Source organism: Orussus abietinus, unplaced genomic scaffold, assembly GCF_000612105.2.
Source record: "Orussus abietinus isolate OABI.00-Male unplaced genomic scaffold, Oabi_2.0 scaffold117, whole genome shotgun sequence".
NCBI classification, from domain to species: Eukaryota; Metazoa; Arthropoda; class Insecta; order Hymenoptera; family Orussidae; genus Orussus; species Orussus abietinus.
Genome location: NW_019394287.1, coordinates 209,700 through 233,718, shown reverse-complemented (window position 1 = coordinate 233,718; position 24,019 = coordinate 209,700). Strand labels below are relative to the sequence as shown.

General features: G+C 38.6%; 4 protein-coding genes across 5 annotated transcripts; 3 read left to right on the top strand and 1 right to left on the bottom strand.

The window, feature by feature from the left end:
- Nucleotides 1–426: 426 nt before the first annotated feature.
- Nucleotides 427–2,077, top strand: LOC105702777 (40S ribosomal protein S29). The gene is made up of 3 exons (XM_012430609.1): nt 427–712; nt 1,662–1,761; nt 1,862–2,077. Exons 1-3 carry the CDS (start codon nt 651–653, stop codon nt 1,868–1,870), a joined length of 171 nt encoding a protein of 56 aa, XP_012286032.1. The 5' UTR covers nt 427–650; the 3' UTR covers nt 1,871–2,077.
- Nucleotides 1,939–4,064, bottom strand: LOC105702776. Its single transcript, XM_012430608.2, has 5 exons — nt 3,954–4,064; nt 3,428–3,840; nt 2,765–2,971; nt 2,418–2,612; nt 1,939–2,345 (listed from the first exon to the last, which is right to left on the bottom strand). Exons 2-5 carry the CDS (start codon nt 3,546–3,548, stop codon nt 2,074–2,076), a joined length of 795 nt encoding a protein of 264 aa, XP_012286031.1. The 5' UTR covers nt 3,549–3,840; nt 3,954–4,064; the 3' UTR covers nt 1,939–2,073.
- Nucleotides 4,065–4,146: 82 nt separating this feature from the next.
- On the top strand, nt 4,147–23,760 carry LOC105702774 (probable ATP-dependent RNA helicase DHX35). 2 transcript variants are annotated; one of them, XM_012430604.2, is made up of 12 exons: nt 4,147–4,376; nt 4,516–4,730; nt 17,814–17,993; nt 19,128–19,268; nt 19,787–19,949; nt 20,024–20,185; nt 20,586–20,732; nt 20,811–20,952; nt 21,040–21,326; nt 21,893–22,198; nt 22,292–22,445; nt 23,154–23,757. In XM_012430604.2, exons 1-12 carry the CDS (start codon nt 4,346–4,348, stop codon nt 23,278–23,280), a joined length of 2,055 nt encoding a protein of 684 aa, XP_012286027.1. In that variant the 5' UTR covers nt 4,147–4,345; the 3' UTR covers nt 23,281–23,757. The 2 variants fall into 2 exon arrangements, with proteins under 2 accessions (XP_012286027.1, XP_012286028.1); XM_012430605.2 differs by lacking the exon at nt 17,814–17,993 and having other exon boundaries at nt 23,154–23,760.
- LOC105702775 (ceramide phosphoethanolamine synthase) lies at nt 6,692–12,759 on the top strand. Its single transcript, XM_012430607.2, has one exon. It carries the CDS (start codon nt 8,360–8,362, stop codon nt 9,458–9,460), a length of 1,101 nt encoding a protein of 366 aa, XP_012286030.1. The 5' UTR covers nt 6,692–8,359; the 3' UTR covers nt 9,461–12,759.
- Nucleotides 23,761–24,019: the final 259 nt, after the last annotated feature.

The window sequence follows — 24,019 nt, the reverse complement described above, 5'->3', positions numbered from 1 at the left end:
GAGGTACAGGGTTTTGGAGTTTTTGTGAGGAGTTCTTCACTTTTTCAGCCGGTTCTCCGGCTGCCCAGATTTGTAACAGGTGGCAAGTGCATTAGCCGTCTGCATCCTCCACCGGAGGTCGAACAGGACGCGGTCGCTCGATCCTTCCCGTGAATCTCTCAACTCATCTCTGATTTGGCAGAGATGAGTTAGGAGATTGCCATAATGGTAAGCCACCACCGTCAACTGCCGCATGGTATTACCATCACGAATACGTGAGCCGTCAACGGCAACTGGTAGATGGCACAGCCATCGCGATTGCGCGAGCTCCTACCAGAAATTCGTTGCGCCGCCCTTGGGGGCAAAAAACGGTGAAAGTTAACGTACGAAATTAGAGGGCAGCACACGGTGCGATCGCGCGACCCTGCCCGTGAGCAATCTCCCAACTCATCTCTGGAGCAATCTCCCAACTCATCTCTGTGTGAAATTTGTGAAGTAAAATATCTAGTAAATTACTGTTCGATACTACGTAAATTACCTAGGGTATTTTACGTACCCAATTCTACTGCAGCTACCCTTCTTATGATATTTTTGTCTGTGATCGACAATCGACCATTTTACGTGTCGTGTCCGGTACATTTCTTTCTCCTTGAATTTGGTTGAATGGTAACATGGGTTTCCAGAATATCTGGTATTCTCATCCCCGAAAGTACGGTCAAGGATCCAGGTCTTGGTTAGTACCATCTCTTTTTTATTTATATTTATGGGCTTGTGTAGTGTAATAACAATGTTTAATAGAAACGCATAAAAAATGCTTCAAGATATCATATGCACGTTGCTTCTTTAAACTATCAAATTGTGTATTATCTCTGTCAAATGTTTCATTAAAAAGTTAACGTAAGTGAAGTGGCAACCGAAATCCCTATAAGAATTCATAGGTACGTTATTCGTAATTATGAATCGGATACTTTGATGATGATAAGGCGTATATTGTTTAGAGGTTAGGTTTCTTCACACATGGCACTGGGAATATAAGATTCTAAACCATAAATTGATATAAATGAGCCGTTTATTTTGAAAGTGGCCTGAGTCCATTTATACTTAAATTGAGATATTTAAGGGTTTGTGTTTCAATGCAATTAAAAATATACGTACAGAATACCAATGAGTCACTGCTTAAGTGTATCTAAAGGAGTTAAATTTACAGTTCCTATTAAAATAATGGCAATTATTAAGTTAATAATATGCGTTTTCTTACCAAGAATGGAGTTAAGCCACTTTCAAAATTAACAACCAGGTTCCCAACCAAATTAATACCCAAATGTAGAACGTACATATAGATTGGACTTACGCCACTTTCAAAATGATGGTTTTAATCATTGAACTAACTCTGAAAACTTATGTGCCCAAAATTATCGTATTTACTTGGAATATAATTAACCTCAAATGCTTTATTGATATATAACTTAAAGTTGTACATGTAACTACGGGCAACCGAAAATAATTGACAAATGGACTTAGGCCACTTTCAAAATAAATGGCTCAAATATAAAATAGATATCACAAATTCACTTAACAGTATGGAAGTAAAATGGTCAACGTATTGCATAATATACATTCTATTGCAACAGGAATTTTATTACGGATGAATTATGAAATAATTTAATATTATCTTATTGCAGTCGTGCCTGTGCCAACAAGCATGGGCTCATCCGCAAGTATGGATTAAATATCTGCCGTCAATGTTTTAGAGAATACGCAGCAGAAATTGGTTTTAAAAAGGTAGAGTTTTTATATTTTATGCTTATATTTACATAACTTTTTATCACAATTACTTTTAGAAAACTAAATGGTTTCATTTTATGTATTTTGCTTTTTACAGCTGGATTAAATGTAAAAATGCCTTGATGGATTTAAATGAAAAATCAGTTATCAAAATGTTATAAATAATGGAACTACTTTGTATATTTCAACCATGCAAGTTCAGGTATTTCAGTTGTAATGGAATTTGGCAGTGGATCACTCACAAGTTTCTGAAAAATGTATTATTAATTAGTACTTGAAGTCAACAATTATCCATTAAATATTTTGAAACTAATACTGGTTTTCTTTCGATAATTTTAATACTTTAGGATATGATATATTTAAATAAAAGTCCATATTTTCCCAATAAGATATTACCTGTGTGGTTTGAGCGATTAAGGTAATCCAAGACTTCCTAGCTGGTCTGCAAACCTTGTATGCTCCTTCTTGACAACATAATTGAGGGAAACAATCAGATGTACTATTGCATGGTTTTATTAGTAAATCCAATACCGATGGTCCTGGTGTTTGGCACTGCATGTATTCCAGTAAAGTCATTAGGCCTAGAATATTAAATGTATAATTTGCTGAAAGTATGGCTTAAATAGTTATATTAATTCATCGAAGGTGCTTACGTGAATGCGTTCGTTGAAATGGTAATTGGGTCCAATTAGGAGCAGCTGTGCGACAATATAACTGCTTATCTTTTAGGTCCGGGCAACAGATTCGTCTCCCTCTTTCACAATCTGTATCTTGTGCACAACGCTTTACTGGAAGAGCTTCTGGCATAGGTTTCGTGGGACAAATACGATCTATTACTCCTAGTACAGCTAAAAAATTAAGAAAGAAAAATGAATAGAGGATCGGTTCTTTTATTATAAGACGTAAAGGCAGCAACATTATTTATCTTATATAGTCTTCCATCTTCTTAATATTTAAGACATGAACAGTTCTGTCAAAACTAAGGAAAACTGATTCAAACCATTGTGCTGTGGTTCCCTTGGAGGTGCTGCTACCCCTTGTGTACAACGTCTTTCACAACATAAAGCTGCTGCCCCAAGAATGGTACAATCAGAATTTTGGTTGCAAGGAAGTGGTAATAAACGTTCAAATAATCCCAGTTTTTCTTTTGTTGGGCATATCACATTTACAGATTGTGCCTGGTTCCTCTGCAGATTTGGGAAAGCAACTGCAAATTATGAAAGTTATACATATTTTTGTGTTGTATAAAGATCAAGATAATTTTAAGCATAAATTTCATAGCATACATACAAAATTATATGCACAATACATCCAATGTAAGAATTCTTTTAAAAAAATGTGATGAAAATACATAAAAACTGGTTTGAAAGTATGTCCCATAAATATTTACAGAACAAGGAAAGTGAAAGTTCAGTTTCAATTTCAAGTACTTATACCTTTTCTCCTTTAACAATCCAGTTCCTATGATTTATTATTATTTTTACCAAAATTACTAGGGTTTCTTTGATTTTTGGGAAGAATGATATCTAAAGATAATCAACATTAAACCCAAATCTGTTTTATGGTTTGTAGATACGGAAAAATATTAAAAGCATGCAGTTATTTTATCTTCAGTTTCTTAGTTAGTTAATTGGATAACACGTATAGCTCGTATAGAGCGCACCTGAATTTTGCGCAGCGCATCTGTAGCTTAACAAAAGGATCAATGTGGAAAAAAACCACGCACGTAATCTGAAGCCACGGGTTTCCCGTGAATTAAACAATTGACATTTCAAAGAGTACATCACGTTCGCGCTTCCAGGGATGCGCAATAATACGATATAAATGCAAACGACACGAACGCCGTGTAATCGAAGTTACAACTGCGACGGAAAAGATCTAGGCGTGAAAGTTTACAATAAAATTCGTTCACTCGTGGCGATCCAAATTCATAGCACCAGCTCCCCTTCACCTCCTCCAACACTTTCATTGCCGAAAGAGAAAGGAGTATTGCAGTTGAATAATCGATTACAGGAAATGCAGCTATTGCAACGGTGATTTACTACGGTTCATTGCTAAATGAGTTTTGTCAACGTACTGCAAATAATGCATGAAGACAGTTACAGTTATACGCCTATCAGATATGAAATTGTATCCTTTATTTATTTATTTATTTATTTATCATAACTATCGCATTATTTATATCTTACCTAACACGAAAATAAAAATTTCTAAAAGTTAATATAAAAGTTATAGAAGGCATTTGTTATAAATATAATTCGTTCACTTCTTATCTGGTGATGTTCGACAGAGATGAGCGAATTCTGACACGGCCTAAGATCTGCGGTGCGCATGCGTTCGTCGTCCATATTGAATTTTAGTTGAACCGCTTCCTAAGCAATGTTCAAGTGGCGCTCGGCCTTCGGGGACAACATTCCCATAAGAGTGCTCACCCCCTGAATTTGATTTTCGGGTAACAAGTGTAAATAAAGTCAGAAATGGAGTGATCGAAATGTTATTTACAATTTTCTTTAATTATTTTATTGGAATGGTATTTAAGAAGATTAAGTTTCTGTACCATGCTCTCTGAAAGGAAGTTACAATGAATAACAAACCAAAATTCCTAGCACCTGGTATGTTTTAACGTTGAACGTTTTCTTTCTCCGCTCGTGTGTTTATTGTTTAACTTTGTAATGGTGGTTCGTTCACCTTTTCGACAAGATATCCTTAAGAAACAAGAAATTTTGACGTGATGTTCTCAATTTTTTTTAGGGGAATATTCATGGCAAGAAGACAAGGCTGACATAGATGCGCATTCAACCACTCAGTTTGTGTACAATGCAAATCGTTCATTAGCGATCGATCTACAGAGACAGAGGCTGCCTATCTTTAAAAACAGAATTCACATTATATATTTATTAGAAAAGTATCAAACTTTGGTACTCATAGGAGAAACAGGATGTGGGAAGAGTACGCAAGTTCCTCAGGTAAAGTAATTGTATTCCTTGCTACAATATTACGATTTGCATATGTAGAGCCATCATTATAAAGTAGATGATGGTGCGAACAAATTTAAAAGTATGTAGATGTGGAACTACGGTGATATTTACTTTTAAAGAAAATGTAACCATAGCTATCCATATACTTACTGAATTAAGGAAAATAACCTAAAAAGTAAGAAATGTGCCATAGCAAAAATACAGTAAAAAGAGGGATTCATAAATGTAATAATCTAATAAAGTTTCTGCATAGGATATAACGTGAATTTAAAAAAATATGGTTATATTTATACATATAAAAGATGTCCCTGAATGGCTGACTGATTGACAAACTTATTATCATTCAGCCCAACCACTAAGCCTAGAAATGTGAAATTTGGCGGTATATTCCTTTTGTAACATAGGTGCTCACTAAAACGGAATTTTTTTGAAATTCAGCTCATGATAGGGTGAAAGGGGGTAAAATGTGTTTTTATAAATTTCTTAATATCTTTAAAGTCTACGGAGACATTAGCTTGGTTTTTACTTTAAAAAAATACACATTCAAATGCCTAAAAACCAATTTCAGGATTGTGCCCTAATCAGCCCTTAACCGCTTGCGTACCAGATGGTTCTGAAAAAACAGGATCGAAAACCGCCAAAGAGTGCGACCGCACTCCTTCGTCTGTTTTGGCCAAATGCCCTGGCTTTTCTCGACACAAAATCTGAAGAGCGCGAAAGTGGCTCGTGGTACATAAACGGTTAAGAGGGGGAAAAGGGACAAAAAAAGAAAGATTATAAACCTCAAATTCTACTTGCACATATTGCGAGCGAAGCCAGGATGGAGATGCTAGTACACAGATATACTGGTGGACATGGATGCCTTTTCATCACACTGATGATACCGTGTCTATAGGAAATGCTTTCTTGTCTGCCAGTACAAGTTAGTTGAATGAAAAACAAAATTGTTCGCATGTACAATAATAGTCATTAAATAATGGAATGGCTATTATTACATTTCCACAGTATTATTTTCTAAGGACCTGTTAAGAGTATACATGGTTCCTTTCTGAGACATTGAAAAGTCTCATTGCATGTGTAGGGATTTATTAAAGATGAACGGTTAGATCTGTATAAAGTGGGACATTTATGAACTACCATAATGTTAATATCAATTTCAACTATATAAAACTTATTTTATAAAAGCCTGAAGATTATACCTAGTTATATTAACCTATGAGGGATATTAGGTTGTCCCACAAGTTTTTCGATAATATATAACAAAGATTTTAAATAAAAGTTAACAAAATTAATCAACAATATATTCTTGTTTGTCCACAACTTCTTTGCGATGTTCAGAAAATTCATCGATCCCTTGTATGACAAAAGTAATTTGATACAATTTTGAATATTTGAACTGATGCTATAGAGTTCGAATGGCAGAAATAAAAACGAATTTATGGGTCAGCCCAATAGAATTTTAGGATACCGCAATATTAATACCAGTTTGAATGCCATGAAAATCAGTTACATATAAGAGTCCTGCATTTGAATGCCAGACTCCCTGAAATCAATGTATCAAATTTAATTTCATAAAATGATATTAAGTGAGCATTCCGGTGTTAGCACCGTGTCACTCATATCGGTCTCGTGCAAAAGTGATGAAAAGTCGTTTAAGGTATCATGAAAGGGTCGTTCTATATATATTAGAATGTAAAAATATTTATAAAACTTTTTTCCAAACAGGATGCACCGAATCATTTGAAACTTCAGCACGTGATTATGAAGGCCCCAAGGAAGAACGTGGTGCTCATAAAATTTCATTAAAAAAAAAATATATATGTGTTGGTTCTAGTCTGGGATAAATAAAACAAGTTTTTATTAAATATGAAATTTGATGAGCACCACGTTCTTCCTTGGGGTCTCCATAATCACATCCTGAAGTTTCCAACGATTCGGTGCATACAATTTGGAAAAAAGTTTTATAAATACTTTGACGTTTTATTTATATAGAATGACCCTTCCATATTACCTTAACACATTGGTGACCGGCAGTTTTACAACGTTAGTCGTTCCGACACGAGTTAACTCGTGATCGATCAACAATGTGTTCGAACGTTTACGGCACTGTCTCAGACTTGACTACGTATCGCAGCATTCGTTGTGCGCATGCTCTCCCGCCTTTCGGGAGAGCAGCGTCCTTACGGCTGCGCGCGGAGTAGCCGAGCGGCGGAGTGGGCGCTGTGGTCGGGGAGCGCGTTGCCCGGCACTTGTCGAGTGTTCCGTTCGGTCAGAGCCGAGTCAATTTCGCCCAGGAGCCAGCCGTTAGCTCCGCCTCTCCGAGGCACCTCCTCGCACTCGCAGTCCTCGTCCTGGCGCCGAGAGTGTGGGTGTCGGTTCGCGTCCCAGGCCCGCGTCGGTTTTGTTATTCGAGCGGCACGGGGTCGAAGAACGTCGGAGATCCGACGTTGCCTTGTCGAGCCGAAGGCGGAAGTCTCGGAAGCTGAAAACGAGAAAACTTCTGTGGTTTCCGCACTGTATTTTCCTCCATCTCGAGTAACCGGCTAGCCGGAACGCCATGCCGAATTACAAGATCGCGGAGCCTTGGTTAAACGAGCAAAGAAAATGACGCAGACGCTTCGCGAGGCTACGAGGGGAGCAATGAAGAAAGATTATGGGGTTAACGGAATCTCTCCGGTCGGTCGAGACGGATTAGGACGCCATTCGAGTAACGGATTCTCGCTCGGCAGGGTCGAGGTCGGCTTACGCGAAGCAGGATCTTGCAAGAAATCGGTGTTTTAAGGAGCAAACGTTACGCGGACGGCGTCTCGATAGCCGAGGACCTCGGTGGAGATTTTGCAGCGAAGATCGATCGGAAGACTGGAACCGTTTGCGCCCTGCTACCAGTTGCTCGGCTCCGTGGCTACGGAAACGGAATCGAGGCGTAAAGACTCGATTGCATTACGGTACCATGGGTTGCAGCTACGTACCACGATTTGGCATTATAACGAGAAACTACCTCGACCGCAACGGAAGGTCTTTCGTCGATCTACTTACGCGATCTACTACGACTGCAGCGCGGAATTTGAACGTGATACGTTCGAGGCGCGTAGAACCGACAGCGGGAGCTATCGGCTCGCCTTACGCCTCTGTTACTGTCTAAACTACTATTATTTTCTCTGCGACCGCGTTATACTCGCGCAAATAACTTGTATCAAAAGCGCGAAAATCTCGGACTGGTAATTCACCGAGCATGCCGATTGGGCTGCGACCGAACTCCTCGTCGACTTCAGAGAATTCGTAAACGGTGTCACACCTGTCCTTGATTGCAATTTAGCCTGTCGATGGAGCGGAACTAGTTAAAGCGGTTCGGTCAGTTCGGTATAAAACCTCGAACTGGATCCCTTTACGAAATCTAGTCTGCATGGGGAGAGTCCAAAGCAGCCTATAATAAGTGATCTTGACTCGTCGAATCTCCAGACTTGCGATTTTCGAGATCATTGCAATCCTTGAGACGCCGGAACGACCAATCGCGGAGGTATCTCGGTCGAGATCGCCCCCGCGGCATCCGCGATTCCTCCGATCAGGGGAAGGGCATTTCACGAGGCATCGACGAAGACGACGAGATAGTCGAAGAGATGCTGGGCTCCACGTCGCCATGCTACCGGGTGCTGTTCGCCCTGCTGGGCACCCTGGTCGTATCTTTCGTTCTTTCCGACTGGCTGCTCTACATGCGCGTACAGGAATATGCCGTAAGACCGGTCGAGGGCGAGAAGGCCTACTCGTCCAGTCTCCCCTGTGACCTCGATCCCCTCTGCATCGTGACGGTGAAGGGCCTGTTGCTGGACCATCCGAATCACTACCTGCTGGGCCCCTTGGCCGCGATCGTCGACCGGCTTCTGAGCATCAGTTCCGGATGGACCTGGGTTTCCCCGAATGCCATAAGCGGCTCGCACGTGTTGGTCGCAATAGCGGCCGCTAAGTGCGTCGCGAGCGACTCGCTCTCGCAACGCCGGATCGGCGTGCTCCTTTTCCAGGTGCGCACCTGGATGGACGACCTGGACGGCCACGTGGCCCGCAAGAGACGCAACATCGACGGCGAGCGCTCGGACTTTGGGTCCACCGGCTACTTCGTCGACGGGATCTGCGACGGGCTGGGTTGCGCAGCCCTGATGGTCGGAGTTTACCTCTTCCTACGACACAATCCGCCCCGAAGGGGCTACGAGAAGCTCCAGCAGACCTTGCCCTCCATCGACGGCCGCGATTGCGCCGGACCGGGCCAGGTCTACCGCAGGAAGTCTACCAAGGTCAACGTTCTGCACACCGTTCTCATCGTAGTCGGGCATCTGATCATCGCCAGCATCGGTTGGAACCGATACATCTCGCTCTATCAGGATCTGCTGGAGTCCGACGAGGTGGTCCCACCCATGATCGCCAACGACCTGTACCTCAGACAGTCCAACGTCCTCCGCAGCGGCTCCTTCTGGAGCGTCGTCCTCTCCTGGCGACTGTTCAACTTCCACGCCGCCATAGATTACCTTCTCCTTGCCATCTTCCTGGATAGGCTCTGGGAGTATATGAAGATCGTACAGTGGCTCGGATACGTCGTGCTTCTTATCCTGATCTATTTCTCCGAGCTGCACTTCCTGGAGGCTTACGCCTACGTCCACGGAGCGATGTTCTCGATATTCCTGTCCAGGAGCATCCCACCTTATGGGGCCGCCTTTAACGGGACCTAGGATTGATCGGAAATGGCCCGTCTCGCCCTGAGGGCGCGCAATTAAAATTAATCCGAACGCGTGGAGTCGCCGTCCTCTCTGGACGATCGCGGGGCTGGTGCTCTTGAAATGGCTTCGCCGCTTGCTTCTCCGAGACGACGCGATGCACAACCGCGAAGGGATAATCGATATCCTAGGTTCGGCTCACGGCGAGACTCCGTGGCGCCGTTGGGCTTCTGGCGTTGTCCTTCGAGGGGTTCTTTGTGTCCTTTTGCCTAACCGCCCACTTCGGTACGACTTGGAAGGAACGAACCTTTTCCAAAGGCCAATTTACGGTACCTCGCGGACCACGCGGGGTACGAACGTTAGTTAGGGTCCCCGTGTATATGTACTGCCGTACAATAGTCAAGGCGCATGGTATTCGTACGGCAGAATCATTTTCTGAGAATTTATGTAACCATGAAGTATCATCTCCGGGAAGAGGGGATCGAAAATCGGCTCAATATCGATTCGCACTGTGAAAATGGAACGGGCGCCTAAACTTTCGAAGGCAGCGAGCGTGATCATCGGAATTTCGATGTGATCCACGAACCTTGTGTAATTAAATACAAGTCTGGCTGTACGATATTAATGCAAAGTGTGAGCAAAAAGTCCTTGCTAGGATCCCCCGAAAAATGTGCTCGTTTCCCTGTGTAATTTTTGTTTTAAACTGTAATTCTCATTTTTTTTTTTTTTTTTCTTTTGAACCTATGTATGACAGAAGTCTTAAGTTGGCAGTAGTATTGAACTGTATCCTCGACGAAACCTCGTCACTTGCCTCCTTTGTAATAACAGGTAACGGTCTCAACATTGTATTTGTTTTTAATTAATCCCTGAAATTAAAGTAACCATGATTGATAATATATGTCATTGCACTAAAAAAAAAAATTGAATCGAGGCATCAACCATTATAAGTGTTATTTGTTATCATTCAGTTGTAGTTCATTCAAATCCGTCTAGTGAGGCCTTGTCCTTCCAATCAAATGATCTTAATTGCCTACGCAGAGCTGTTATGAGTTATTGGTTGAATGGTTTAACTGATAGCACCTGATAAACACGATATGGTCGCATTTACCATAGTTCAATTAAAATTACAATATGAGTAATTTATAGTAATTTCGTGTAATTGACGTGTTTTGTAAAATGGAAGGGAGGTTCTATTTTTGAGCCATATTTTTTCTTATACAAATACCGTTATCTTCCTGTAGAAATGTTAAATTGTTATCCTAGTATTTTCGTTATCTGTGCATATTTTTATGGTATAATTGTCGCATTACCCATCAAACTTCCCCTATATTCTTGAATTTTCATTATACAACTATTTATTTATAATAACACGTTCGCTACCAGCGCTTGAGAAGAAAATCTTATACCACAGCCAATGATACACGTCGCATATTTCGGCGCTGGTAGCGAACGTGTTAAGTTCCCTTTTTTAACAACGACAATTTCATTAAGCAATCGTAATTCGTAGATAAATAGAAAATAGAAATTCTGTCTTCGGGAGAGAAAAATCTCACACCAAATATTTTAGAGATTAAGTACCGATCTCGGGAAAAATTCCAATTCAAAAGGGCTCTTCAGAGTCAACCAGGATGTCGACCTCGGGAATCTCTCATTCCATCTCTTCCGATACGTACCGCATTCGTCGCTTCCGAAAACGTTTACTGTCCGAGGGTTGAGTAAAAATACCGTTTTCTCAACCGCCACTACGACAGCATGATTCTGGGACGGGGACTAATGCTGGAACCTTCGACCTTCGACATTGCGGAACTCGTTTCACGCTAGAACGGATCCGACGACGACGATTCGCATAGTTCGCTTCGTATACGTTCTACGTGCGAATGGCGAAGCCGTCTAATTGTGAGGCGGATCGTTACGTAAGCTTTGGTGAACTCCAGTCGGTCGGAGTACGAGTGCAAGTAAAATAAAACTTGCGTAAACCCTGTTGCAACTTCTCACTAGAGGATTCGTAAACCAAACTGAGTAGAAGTTCGAATTCAGAATCCGTAGGTAGATTATCGTGCACGAGTAATTTGATACTTCATTGCCCTCTCCATATCATACGTTATATGCCGGAGAAAGGAAATTTTTAATCGATAAGAAAATCAAGCTATCCCGGAACTTAATGCGACAGGATGAAATCGTTAATGAATTGTGCCCATAATTATGAAAGTGGTCTAAGTCAAAATTAAAAAAAAAATGAGTTTATCAGTTATTTCACGCCATATTATTTAAAACGAAATTAATTCAATGTAATTTCGAAAGAAAAAATATATGACTTGGACCACTTTCATAATTATGGGCACAATTTATATACTCGACAACTTGACAAACTAGAGCTGTTTTAAACTTAAAATATACTTTGTAATGTTATGTGTTTAATCAAAGAGATAATATATGTTTACACCGGTTTATATTGTACACACAGAACACTGCAGTATGTACTAACAAATGCGTCATTGTTTAGATTGAGAAATTAAATGAATTTGGATTTAATTTTCAATGTTATAGCATATGGGGTAGAATTCGAGTAAATCTGATGAAAATGTCTAAAGTTGTAAATTTAATTTAATTCCAAGAGGAGTCATTTAAATGTGAAAGTTTACGTGAATTGAAAATGCTGTTGGATCTTTGGGATTTATTTTTAATAAGACGGTTAGGATATACTTGTACACGGTAATGTACTTACAGTAAGACACGAATGTTGGTTTACACATACTGAGACGTATTCGTGCCATGGTCATTCTCGCAAAGGAGAAAAAGTGATACGTAGAGTGGATTTTGACGAGTGTGACATTACGATAGATGAAACGTGGTAAAGGAAACATTTTACCTCTTGCATCGAATTTCATAAGCTTGCTCGCGAAGCTTTTATACATTTTCCTTCAAAAGTATGTCTGCAAACTTCTGATGAGTGTTGGGTACTGACGTCTAATCGATTACTTGAAATCGGAAAGTGATACGGTTTGCAGAGAAATAATAAAAGTTCTTGAATATGGATGAATGGCAAAATGTGCCCATAATTATGAAAGTGGTCTAAGTCAAAATTAAAAAAAAATTGAGTTTATCAGTTATTTCACGTCATATTATTTCAAACGAAATTAATTCAATGTAATTTCGAAACAAAAAATATATGACTTAGACCACTTTCATAATTATGGGCACAAATGTTGTTCAGCAGGAAATGTGGTTATACCAGGTGATTAAATAATGATACCTGCGCTCCGTGTTATGTAAATTTTACAAGCCAAGTAAAAAATAAATTCATATTCTAACAATTTATCCTGCGAAGTATTTGAATGTTACTGATTTTTTTATATATTATGTACACCAGTGGAGAATGACCGAGGGCGCTGTTGACATCAAATAACAATGTTGTAACCGTCATAACCGTCCAGTTCTTCAATGAGTGATATTACAACCGTAAGATTATTCTCACACGTGTCGAATCTTTTCTAACCTCTTTGATTGACTCGTAAAAAGGTGTAATCATCGACACTGCGATTATGATCATTATTGAGCATTACGGAAGACTGTTTAATACATTCATGATGTAATTATTACTTGACGTGGCTCAGTCATTTTCTTGATACTGTTTTTCGATATTCTTGTTAAATATAAGAGGTTAAATATGAAATATTAAATATTGAATAATTTTTTTTTTTAATTGAAAAAAGAAACAGTATTTGTTTCCATTCTCCTTCCTTGACTTAAAAAGTATACCAGTTCTTGAATTTGAGAGTCGGTATTTACTATTTGACTTGCAAAAATCGGCTCACCGATCCATTTTTACTAATTTGCACACTCAGTTGTAAATGTTATTTATTACTTTGCGCTATACATTTTAGATTTCATTTTTATTGGATTTAGTTTTACTATTTTACATAATATTTCGAGCAATTGTTCTTTCCCCCGAATATGCAAGCATTATGTCGGGAATGTAGACGAATTTATTATCACTTTACATGGCACGAGTACACAGCCGTGCACGCGCGAGCACGCGCGAGCAAGAATTCAATTCAATGAGCTTATTCCTACTTGGAGTGGTACGTCATATGTGACTCATACTTGACATTATTGGTTGTACATTCCCTTACACGTGCCTTCATCCAATGCAAAGTGACTTAATTTTCGCTTTTATAAACAATCATGATATTCTATTGTACAGGGTGCTGCAAAAAGATAGACCCGATTCCAATACACTTTTCAATGCAAATCGGCTTCATATTGTTGTGCGATTCTGTACATCAATTTCTATTTAAATTAACTTGGAATCTGATGTCTAATTTTTATCTAAACAAAAAAGCGGAAATCGAAGTTCTGTATGATCTACCTCTTAAGATTAAGGATCCGAAGATCAGGATCGTTTATTAGAAAACTCGGCAGACTTTCGCGCCGTATACATGCAAACTAGCATACTTTAAACTATTTAGTCATGTTCAACTTGGAATGTAGACTTGTTATTCAATCATACATACAACGTAACACCATTGGGCAATATTTCATTTTTTAAAGCGCAGTTTCAGTTTTGTAATGTATCGCTACGCCTATGAGAAAAAGTGAGGGCCTATGAATTTAATTCTCTGTTAATTTTCTCATCTTCGGAGAGAAAAGTGATATGGATCATTCCATTTACGTGTTCACCTCGTTTATCACACCTCAGATGTTGCCAAATACCTTATGAATAGACAATGTTTCCTTTCAAGTGTGACCAGTATTGGCAATGAACGTATCCGACGTTGTGTGAGTTAATAAAAAATAAATCCTACAGTTTATGAGCACTTGACGAAGAGGATTTTATAAGAAAATTAATTTCGCTTGTTTATCTAAGCCAGAATCTCGGACTTTCTTATCACTGATGTCTGATTCGTGGAAGTTAAATAAAGTCGATCTTGTACGTTCCGCTGAAGACAATCCGGCGTTTATTCAATTGTACTTCATTCGATTAGAGAAGTCCATCCTTGTCGAGTGTAATTCGTGTCCAGTAAATCAGTTGAAGGTACCCAACTGCGTATTCGAAGTAACTACATCGCCAACAAAAGGCACTTAAACTATGATAAACGCGGTGAATAATATATTATAAAATGTTAACACTGGATTGTACGTCTAATAATCTGAAATAATTAAAGTGCAAAATTTATTGTGATAAACGTTTACTACAGCCGCAGAGATAGAGAAATTAATTGGAACGAGGTAGATTAAAATATGTATCTTCTAGGATATTAATCGCAAGATCGTGAAAAGAATTCGTGGAAATGATAAAAATATCAATTAACGCTATTTTTAAACGTTTTACCATGTGCCATAAATAACCTGTGTTATTCGAGTCAGCTTAAACAAAATTTCAATTACTATTGATGATTAGTATTCAAACGTTGTTCAAACAACAAATTGAAAGAGACGATCTATCACGAAAATGATATTTCTAATTTATACATAGACATGATATACCGGAACAAAGTAATGAATGCGAAACAAAAAGTGTGCTGATGATTGAGGCACTACCACGTGTCTTGATATAATTTGGTTCAATCATACATTAATAGTGGATATACAATTTATACACGATAAAGGTTTCCCTTACTAATTTAAACAAACAGTTTCCGAGTCCCCAAATTTCAAAGTTGATTTCAACGTACAATAAATAAAGTTCATTGAGATACCGAATATCAAATGCTTCATTTGAACGTAATCTATTGAATAGCCCCACAGGTTCGTGCCGTTTGTGTATTAAAACAAAATATCTTAATAAGAAAATTTAACAGTATTAATCAACAATATATTCTTCATTGTTTACAATTCCTTTCAACGTTCAGGTAGTTTTTCGATCCCGCGATTAAAGAAGAATAATGAGAAAATTTTGAATATTTAAACGGCACGAATTTATGGGCCGACCAAGGCTACGAGCCAGGATGGTTCCATTCGTTTTCCAATTTTTTCAATTCTCCGTCCCCTACCCATCCTTTTGCCCCCTCTGTCAACTATCACTTTTCACATATAATTTGAACTCTTCTCGATGAGCAAGAGCAACACAAATTGTCTCGCAACCAAGGCAACGCTTCATTGAAGCAGTCGCAACTCGCTGAAACAATCGTCTGACCGATAGAGCTATAAAATATACATCGTGTACGGTAGTCGCCAACGTAAAGTGGATGTCGCGCTGAAATATATACGTGATAAACGGCAAAGAACGATAGCCGCTAGAGCGGCCGCAAAAGAACGCGGTCTCATTGTCTGCAGGTCCGGTTTCGTCTTTAAGGTCATATGAAAGGCGCTGAGAAATTTAATAGACGTTGATAAAATAAAATTCACCTATACCCTTTTTAGTGGTAACGCCTATGGTTTCGAATACTCAAGTGATATCATGAGCTGGCGCGCCATATTACCGACATTTATATTTATGTTGAAGTCTATTACACTCTACGTTGTGAATTAGACGAAATGAAGCGTTCCATATGTGATTTCGGTAGAATAATTATAAAAAGATCGAAGTAAAACTGTCGAAAACCCGTAGATTCACGATTTTTGATACTCTAATGGATCAACGGCACAATCTGTTTAACTGCAACTACATTTCTGCTTTAAAAACACGTCTTACCCACGGAACACGTCAGCATTCTCTTGCAATCATTCGTAAACATATTTTACATACTTCCGTATGTGACTCTGTAATATTCCATATCTATAGTATTCTAAGTTATTCAAGCTAGGTCCTGAAACTCTTCATTTTCTATTCTAAGCCTTTAAAAAGCGTAAAACACCAAAGACGTGCACGGACGACGTCCTGTTGGTTCTAGTCCATGATAAATAACACATTTTTTATAAAAAATAACATTTCACGAGTTTCAGGACCTACCTTAAGGCCTGCATATTCACGGGGTAAAATTTGAAAAGAATCGGTACACTCAATTCGGCGAATACTTTCACGAACGATTTGACTTCACATACATGCGCGCACACACACACGCACAACTTTTCATAACGCCTTAATTTATGCAATTTCGGACACACGGCCGTTTCGACGTGCATTGCGTCGTGTCATTTACATATTTTTTATTGTGACGTTGTTAGATCAACAAATTTCTCGTTTTGTATGCCTATAGATACGGTCGATATATTTTTTTCTAATTTCTAGAGTGTATGTATCTCTATCTTCCAGTCTACTCGATCCCCAGAAGTAACCGTGATACTTTGACGGCACTTTAAGAGGGTATAAAAGAGTCAGTCTATATATATCTGAGAAGTCAAATCGTTGGGGAAAGTATTCTCTGAATTGGGTGTATCGATTCGATTCAAATTTTACCACGTGAATATGGAGACTCTAAAATAGGTCCTGAAAATCATGAAATTTCAATTTTCATCAAAAACTCATTTACTTATCATGGACTAGAACCAACGTGGCGTGGTCCGGGCACGTTTTCGATGTTTTTCGCTTCTTGGAGGCTTAGAATCGAAAATAAAGAATTTCAGAACCTAGCTCTAACAATTAACAATACCGTAGGAATGGAATATTGCAAAGTCAGAAGGGAAAATGTGGTAAATACTTTCACCAACGATTGCAAGAGAATGCTGGCCTGCTGCGTAAACATGTATTTTTAGAGAAAAAATTTAGTTGCAGCTAAACGTCACAGATGGTGACGTTGGTTCGTAAAAATATAAACAGTAATGAATTTATGGGATTTCGACAGTTGTCTGCTTGCCGTTGCGTGGCAGGATGGTCAACTCGGGCTTTTTTGAATCATACCATTCCCCCTTAATGACTTCCGTATTCTTGCATTCTTAGTTATTGGAACTTTAACAATTTAATTTCAATCTACTTAGCCGGGTCGAGTAAATGTATTTTGGTCTAAAAAAAGAAAATCTCATTATGTACTCGATATCCCTTAACGGGATTTCCGATCATGTTTCTTCAATATAAAGTACTGCATGCATTGGTATAGCTCGGGATATGACCCAGAACTTTCAGGGTATCTTCCGTACAGTTTGCATTTCAATTAACGACCATCGTGCTGTGCCATTATACGTACATACATACATAGTAGAAAACTCGTATTAAAAAAGGTAGTAAAAATCATGGAAATCTTTCACGTGTCGCCTAGGTAAAATAATATCAGCTACATAAAACTACGCAAAAATTTGTCCAAATGATTATCATGTTAACGTTTCACGAAGGTAGAAATTACAGATTAGATCAATTTCAAATAAATTGATATACGGCCTTGAATGTTGTTAGACGCAGTAATTATATTCCGCCTTTTTTATCGTATGTGGTAACTTTGATTGCAATAATCAAGAGACAATTGTAACCCTTATTGCCTTGGCAATTTTTCAGTACCTAATCGAGGCGGGATGGGGTTCCGATGGGAAAATGGTTGGCATTACCGAGCCCCGAAGAGTCGCAGCCACATCTTTAGCAAACCGCGTGGCCGACGAATGCAATTGCATACTTGGCACCAAAATAGGATACTCGATTCGTTTCGACGACTGCACGGATGCAACCACAAAGATCAAGGTCGATACTCGAAGAGCAAGTACTACCAAAGTACTAGCGACACCGTCAACCAATAATTAGCTTTATTATTCGGATTACGCGTACTCAAGAATATTTAATTAAAAAATCAAAGATATGGCAAGAAAAAAAATTTAATCTAAGTGTATATCAGTAGAACACGTTCTACCAAATGGACGTTTAAATACTTTAGGAGGATATGAAAGGCGCTAAGAAATTTAATCTGTACCCTTTTTGGTGATAATGCCCTTTTGAATACCCAAGTGGTAAACATAAGCTGGTGCGTCCCATTACCTATTTATGTTGAACTCTTTTATAGTCTACGTTGGGAACTATACGAACTGAAGGGTTCCATATGTCATTTCGGTAAAATAATGATAAACAGATCGATGTACAACTGTCGAAATCCCATGAATTCATGACTGTTTATATATTTTTACGAACCAACGTCACCATCTGTGACGTTTAGCTGCAACTAAATTTTTGCTCTAAAAGTACGTGTTTACGCAGCATTCTCTTGCAATCGTTGGTGAAAGTATTTACCACATTTTTCCTTCTAACTCTGTGATATTCCATTCCTACGCTATTGTAAATTGTTAAAGCTAGGTCCTGAAACGCTTCATTTTCGATTCTAAGCTTCGAAGAAGCGAAAAACATCGAAAACGTACCCGGACCACGTCATGTTGGTTCCAGTCCATGATAAATAAATAAATTTTGGATGAAAAATGAAATTTCATGAGTTTCAGGACCTGTTTTATAGCCTCCATATTCACGTAGTAAAATTTAAATCGAATCGGTACACCCAATTCGGAGAATACTGTCCCCAACGATTTGACTTCTCAGGTATATAGGCTGACTCTTTCAGATCTTTTTTAAGGATTAATGTTTCCATACATTGCATGTTACATTGAAATACTTTCCGACTAATGAAATTGCTCTTGTGTCTCATAAAGTTAAACAATTTGCATTTGCAAACCGGTTAATTTATGACTTCAAGTGGAAATATCAATCAGAAGTTTTATCATTATAAGAGTATACCTTAATTGCATTAATCACGAAGCAGTTAAATTGTAAGGGACTTACAACGCAACTTAATTCTCTGGAGGGTATAAAGTAATTTCAATATTTATTTTACAGTACATGACCGAGGGTATTTTGTTACGGGAAATGATGAGTGATCCATTGCTGACTAACTATTGCGTTATTATTTTGGATGAAGTTCATGAAAGGACTTTGTTGACGGACATAATCATGGGACTACTGAAGAAAATACTCAGGGTAAGCTGTTTGCTGTAAGAATTTATCATTAACCCTTACGCTTCGAGCGCCGGATATATCCGGCATCCGCGCGACGACTTGTGCGTACGAGCGCCGGATATATCCGGCAACCACACGGCGACCTGTGAGCACGAGCTTCCGTACGGTGACGACACTTCGGCGGACTGGACAGCCGAAGCAAAAGGGTTAATGATAAAGCAGAATAACATATTCATGTAAAGATATATGCACGATGTATCATTGCCTGATTAATCGTGGAATTAATTTCCTAGTTAATTACATTCATGAGAAAAAATTACATTTCTTGTCTTGTGCACCATACATGTAATTTGATCAAAAAAGTGAAAGGTTATTTTCTGTTATATAATCACATAAAAGTTTTAAATATTTGATAAGACCTTTAAACGACCAGTTTAAGAAAATGAGTAAGGTCAAGAACGTACGATGGTCGTTTGTTGAGAGTAATATCATTACGGAAATTTATTTCTATATGTAAATTGAAATGTCAATCGTTACAGAAACGTAGGAGCCTGAAGGTGATCGTGTCGTCGGCAACCGTGGATGCGGAGGAACTTCGGGATTTTTTTAATACAAATACGACAAAGGACGCAACCAAGGATACCGCCACTATTTTGAGCGTGGAAGGCCGGCTGTTTCCTGTGGACATCTTTTACGTTCAAGGTAGCAGATAAGATCCTGTTGCGCCTAGATAATATGCTTACGTTTAAAAAAAATAATCATTCGTTTGATGGCAGATCCGGTAGCGGATTACGTCAATGCAGTTGTAGACACGACTTTGAAGATACACGAAAACGAGGAGGAAGGAGACATTCTGGCTTTCCTCACAGGAATGGAAGAAGTTGATCGGGCCGTCTCTCTCCTATCCGAACATGCCAAACTAGTTAAGGAAGGAAAACGTAAATGAAGAATGATATTTATCTATGATTAGGCTCAGCCGTGTGCATCTTCATAATAATTTTATTCTCTGTTCATTTTCTCTATAAGGTTCACATGTAGTTCACATATCAGGGGCATGTCTATCGGTAATGCGGGAGGAAATTACATAGATTAGATTCCCTTCACAACGTTTATCAACGCGCGGATAACGTTTCGTACTTTGTGCTGAAAAGAGAATTTTGTTCGACTGTTTTTTATAGTGCAACTCGGTGGTAACATCTCGTCGGTGGCTCGAATTTCCTATATATAATCAGAATACTACAGTAACGATTTCCCTAACGTTGTGAAAACGATAGTGATGTTATTTATACCGAACTGGCCGTATTTTCATGAAGATTTTATTTTCATGCATGTTTACAGAAAAATTAATGCCTTTGCCTATGTATGGCTCACTTCCAAATTCGGAACAATTGAAAGTTTTTTGGAGGGCACCGAAGGATACCCGCAAAGTGATCGTCGCGACTAACATTGCGGAGACATCCATTACGATACCTAATGTCGTTTTCGGTGAGTAGGAATTCTATTTATTAGAAAATACGATGTTGGTGGAGAATATCTGTTAAGTTTTCTTTCTTCATTCCACAGTAATTGATTGCGGTTTTGCGAAAGTACCTTGGTTCGAGGTAGAAACTCAAACCAACAGCCTGATCGTTGCTCCTGTCTCAAAAGCTTCGGCAAATCAAAGAGCAGGTCGAGCAGGTCGAGTTCGATCTGGGAAAACGTATAGGTAAGTTTTTCAGCGATTGGCCGACTATTCCGTAAAATATCCAACTGAAGTAATTAAGGTAACTTGAAGAAGTAACTTCTTGAACAGACTTTACACGGAAGAGGCTTACGAGCAGCTCTTCGAGTCGACGCCGCCGCAGATGCAGCGAGCCGATTTAGCACCCGCAATTTTGCAATTGAAAGCCCTGGGAATTGACAACGTCCTACGATTTAGTTTTCCATCTTCACCGCCGAGCAAACATCTTCTCTCAGGATTAGAATTGCTTTACGCCCTGGGCGCCGTTGACAGCAAAGGAGAATTGACTAGTCCCGTGGGTATTACAATGGCAGAAATGCCCCTGGATCCTGTCTTCTCAAAATGCCTCATCGCCTCGGGTAAGAAATAAAGATTTGTCTCACATGAAGTCCGCCTTCTGGACCCTTGACAATCTTGAACATATGAACAGCTTAGCTATCACGATGCTTCGGTGAATCAGTTACGAATATATAAAACTATATTTGATTCGGATCTCCATTGTTCATTCAATTATCCTTGCACATGTAAAATGTTTGAAAAAGTAACTAATAGTAAAATATATTTCCTCTCAATTAGATGTTCTTTAACGAGAATATACAGAGAATTTTTTTAAAGCCAAAACTTCTAACAGGGATTACAAGCTATATACAAACCAATTAAAATTTAAATTACGCTTGGAATTTTTCTTAACCCTTTGACTGCTATGCCCTTTAAACAAATAGGCGAAATTTGTGAACGCGTACCGATAATAGTAATAGACCGAACGTGTTGGACATTATACGTACACCTTTCGCAGCCAAAGTGTTAAAGGAATATACTCCAAGTGTAATTAATTTAGTTGTCATGTACGTTCTGTAATGGTACCTCAAGTTATCTTCCGTTTCTTCATCTAATCCTTATTATCGTCGCTTGACACGTTTTACAGGTGAGATGGAGTGCTCAGAGGAAATCACAACTATACTGTCTATGCTGCAAGTTCAAAATGTATTCGTGAGACCGTTCGGCGGTCAGGCAGCATTAAAATCTCGAGTGGCCCACCGGAAATTCGAAGTCGAAGAAGGAGATCTAATCACGTTGCTCAATGTTTATACCGCTTTCGAGAAAAACAAGTCTACTGGTTGGTGTCAAAAACATTTTCTGAATCACAAGGCGCTGCGCAGAGCTACAGAAATTAGGGTCCAAATGCGAAAGCTCTTAAAAAAACTGGACATACCAGTTGCCTCGTCGAATGGTATACACAAAGATTTGAGGGAGATTTCCCATGTTTCGAGTTATGTTTTATTGCTTACTATTGATCGCATTGTAATCTATTACTTTCCTTCAGGAAACACGCAACAGGTTCTTAGATGCATAACAACTGGCCTCTTCCCCAATGCGGCATACCTACACTACACGGGGGTCTACAAGACGGTCAGGGGCAACAGAGACTTATATATTCATCCTAATAGTTGTCTTTACACGCTACAGCAGCCACAATGGTATATAATACTGAAAAATAGCAATAAATCATTCTTTACCATTAAGAAAATCAGGACATTAGGTGGTACTTGAAACTGTACATCTTACAATTTACATGAAGATTTAGGTGGCAAACTTTGTATGGTAAACGTCGTGACTAAACATCATTTTCCATAATTTATTCGGTAGCGATTTTCTACCGAATCGAGCAGAATTATACGAGATGTATTCTAAATTGGTTTTTAATTAACCGTTTCGCGACCGCGGGACTAGCCATCAGAGTATACCGTACACATTAAGAGGGTCTCATACAAAATTGCTAGATATAATGTAGTAATGTTTGTGTATGATACATTTTTTAAATGTCGCATTTAGTGAATGCCGGATATAACCGGCGCGAAGCGCGAAAGGGTTAATTATGGTATACAGCTCATCGGAAATGTAATTTACATTTCTTACATTTTTTTCAAATTACGATAAAGAAATTCAAAACTTATATATTCTATTAATTGTGAAAAAAAGGAAATCATAGCATCCTATTAAAATTTCCACAAATTTCTAATGGAGTCAAATAAAACATTTTGTCAAATAATTTCCCTTTGCCATTACTTAATAGATCTATTGATTGGGAATATAACGAGCAATTAAATTAGTCTGCAGTTTTAAGTGTCACCTCACGTCTGATTTCTGATAGTAAATTGAGTGCCTAACAAATTTATTCATTTCAGGATTCTCTTCTGCGAGGTTTTACAGACAAATAAGACTTTTATGAGGGAGTTAACTGTCGTACAACCTGAGTGGTTGATAGAATTAGCTCCGCATTTTTACGAGAGGACTGCTATCGACCCAGTATAAAATAAAAGTAACTGATAATCACTATGCATCCGCCAACGTATAATATCATTTCTTTTTCTATCTCGAACCTAGCATACAGAGATCAATAAAAGGACTGAGTCACGAGAAATGATCGCATTACTTTAACGGTCACCTCGGTAATGACACTTCTGTGACATATGAGAACTGTGTAAATATATTTGTAAAGTAATTGTACTGAATACATTTGAGTTTATCATTGCAGATTATCAATAATATTTATACAATAATTTGTCTTATCAGCTGTATTCATTACATTCTGTAACTTAAAACATTCCATAGTCGTCGTCGTTCGTATATTACGTCACAACGTTTCGTGTATTCGTTAACAATAACACCGACGAATGGAAAAGTGAAGTTATGGAAATATAAATTTCCAAAATGGAGAAATATTTGACAAAAAAATATTCCTGTATCAGTCATCCATAAAAAATGCAATGTCAATGCGTTTATGCGTCGACAAACGTAATACAAGGAAATTGATATATNCATTGAACACATCGTTTTAATCCTTAAAATATTCCGGAGAAATATAATAAACATTTCATAAAAGAAGTCTATTGACAAAATGAAGGAAAAGAGAACGGTATACATCGTGGCATAAATATATGTACACATATAGTGGAATTCATTTCTTTGTAACCACAAATCCATTTTTCTTCGAATAAATCGGAAATATTACTTTTACGGTACATAATATTCACCGACAGGTTTACTGTGC

Coding starts and splice junctions, on each gene's coding strand:
- LOC105702777 (XM_012430609.1), top strand. CDS start 651: ATGGGTTTCCAGAATATCTGGTATTCTCATCCCCGAAAGTACGGTCAA. Junction 713..1,661: donor GGTCAAGGATCCAGGTCTTG/GTTAGTACCATC, acceptor ATCTTATTGCAG/TCGTGCCTGTGCCAACAAGC.
- LOC105702776 (XM_012430608.2), bottom strand. CDS start 3,548: ATGTACTCTTTGAAATGTCAATTGTTTAATTCACGGGAAACCCGTGGC. Junction 2,613..2,764: donor AAGGGAACCACAGCACAATG/GTTTGAATCAGT, acceptor TTAATTTTTTAG/CTGTACTAGGAGTAATAGAT. Junction 2,346..2,417: donor ATTTCAACGAACGCATTCAC/GTAAGCACCTTC, acceptor TTAATATTCTAG/GCCTAATGACTTTACTGGAA.
- LOC105702774 (XM_012430604.2), top strand. CDS start 4,346: ATGAATAACAAACCAAAATTCCTAGCACCTG. Junction 19,950..20,023: donor GGACATCTTTTACGTTCAAG/GTAGCAGATAAG, acceptor GTTTGATGGCAG/ATCCGGTAGCGGATTACGTC. Junction 22,199..22,291: donor ACCAGTTGCCTCGTCGAATG/GTATACACAAAG, acceptor ACTTTCCTTCAG/GAAACACGCAACAGGTTCTT.
- LOC105702775 (XM_012430607.2), top strand. CDS start 8,360: ATGCTGGGCTCCACGTCGCCATGCTACCGGGTGCTGTTCGCCCTGCTG.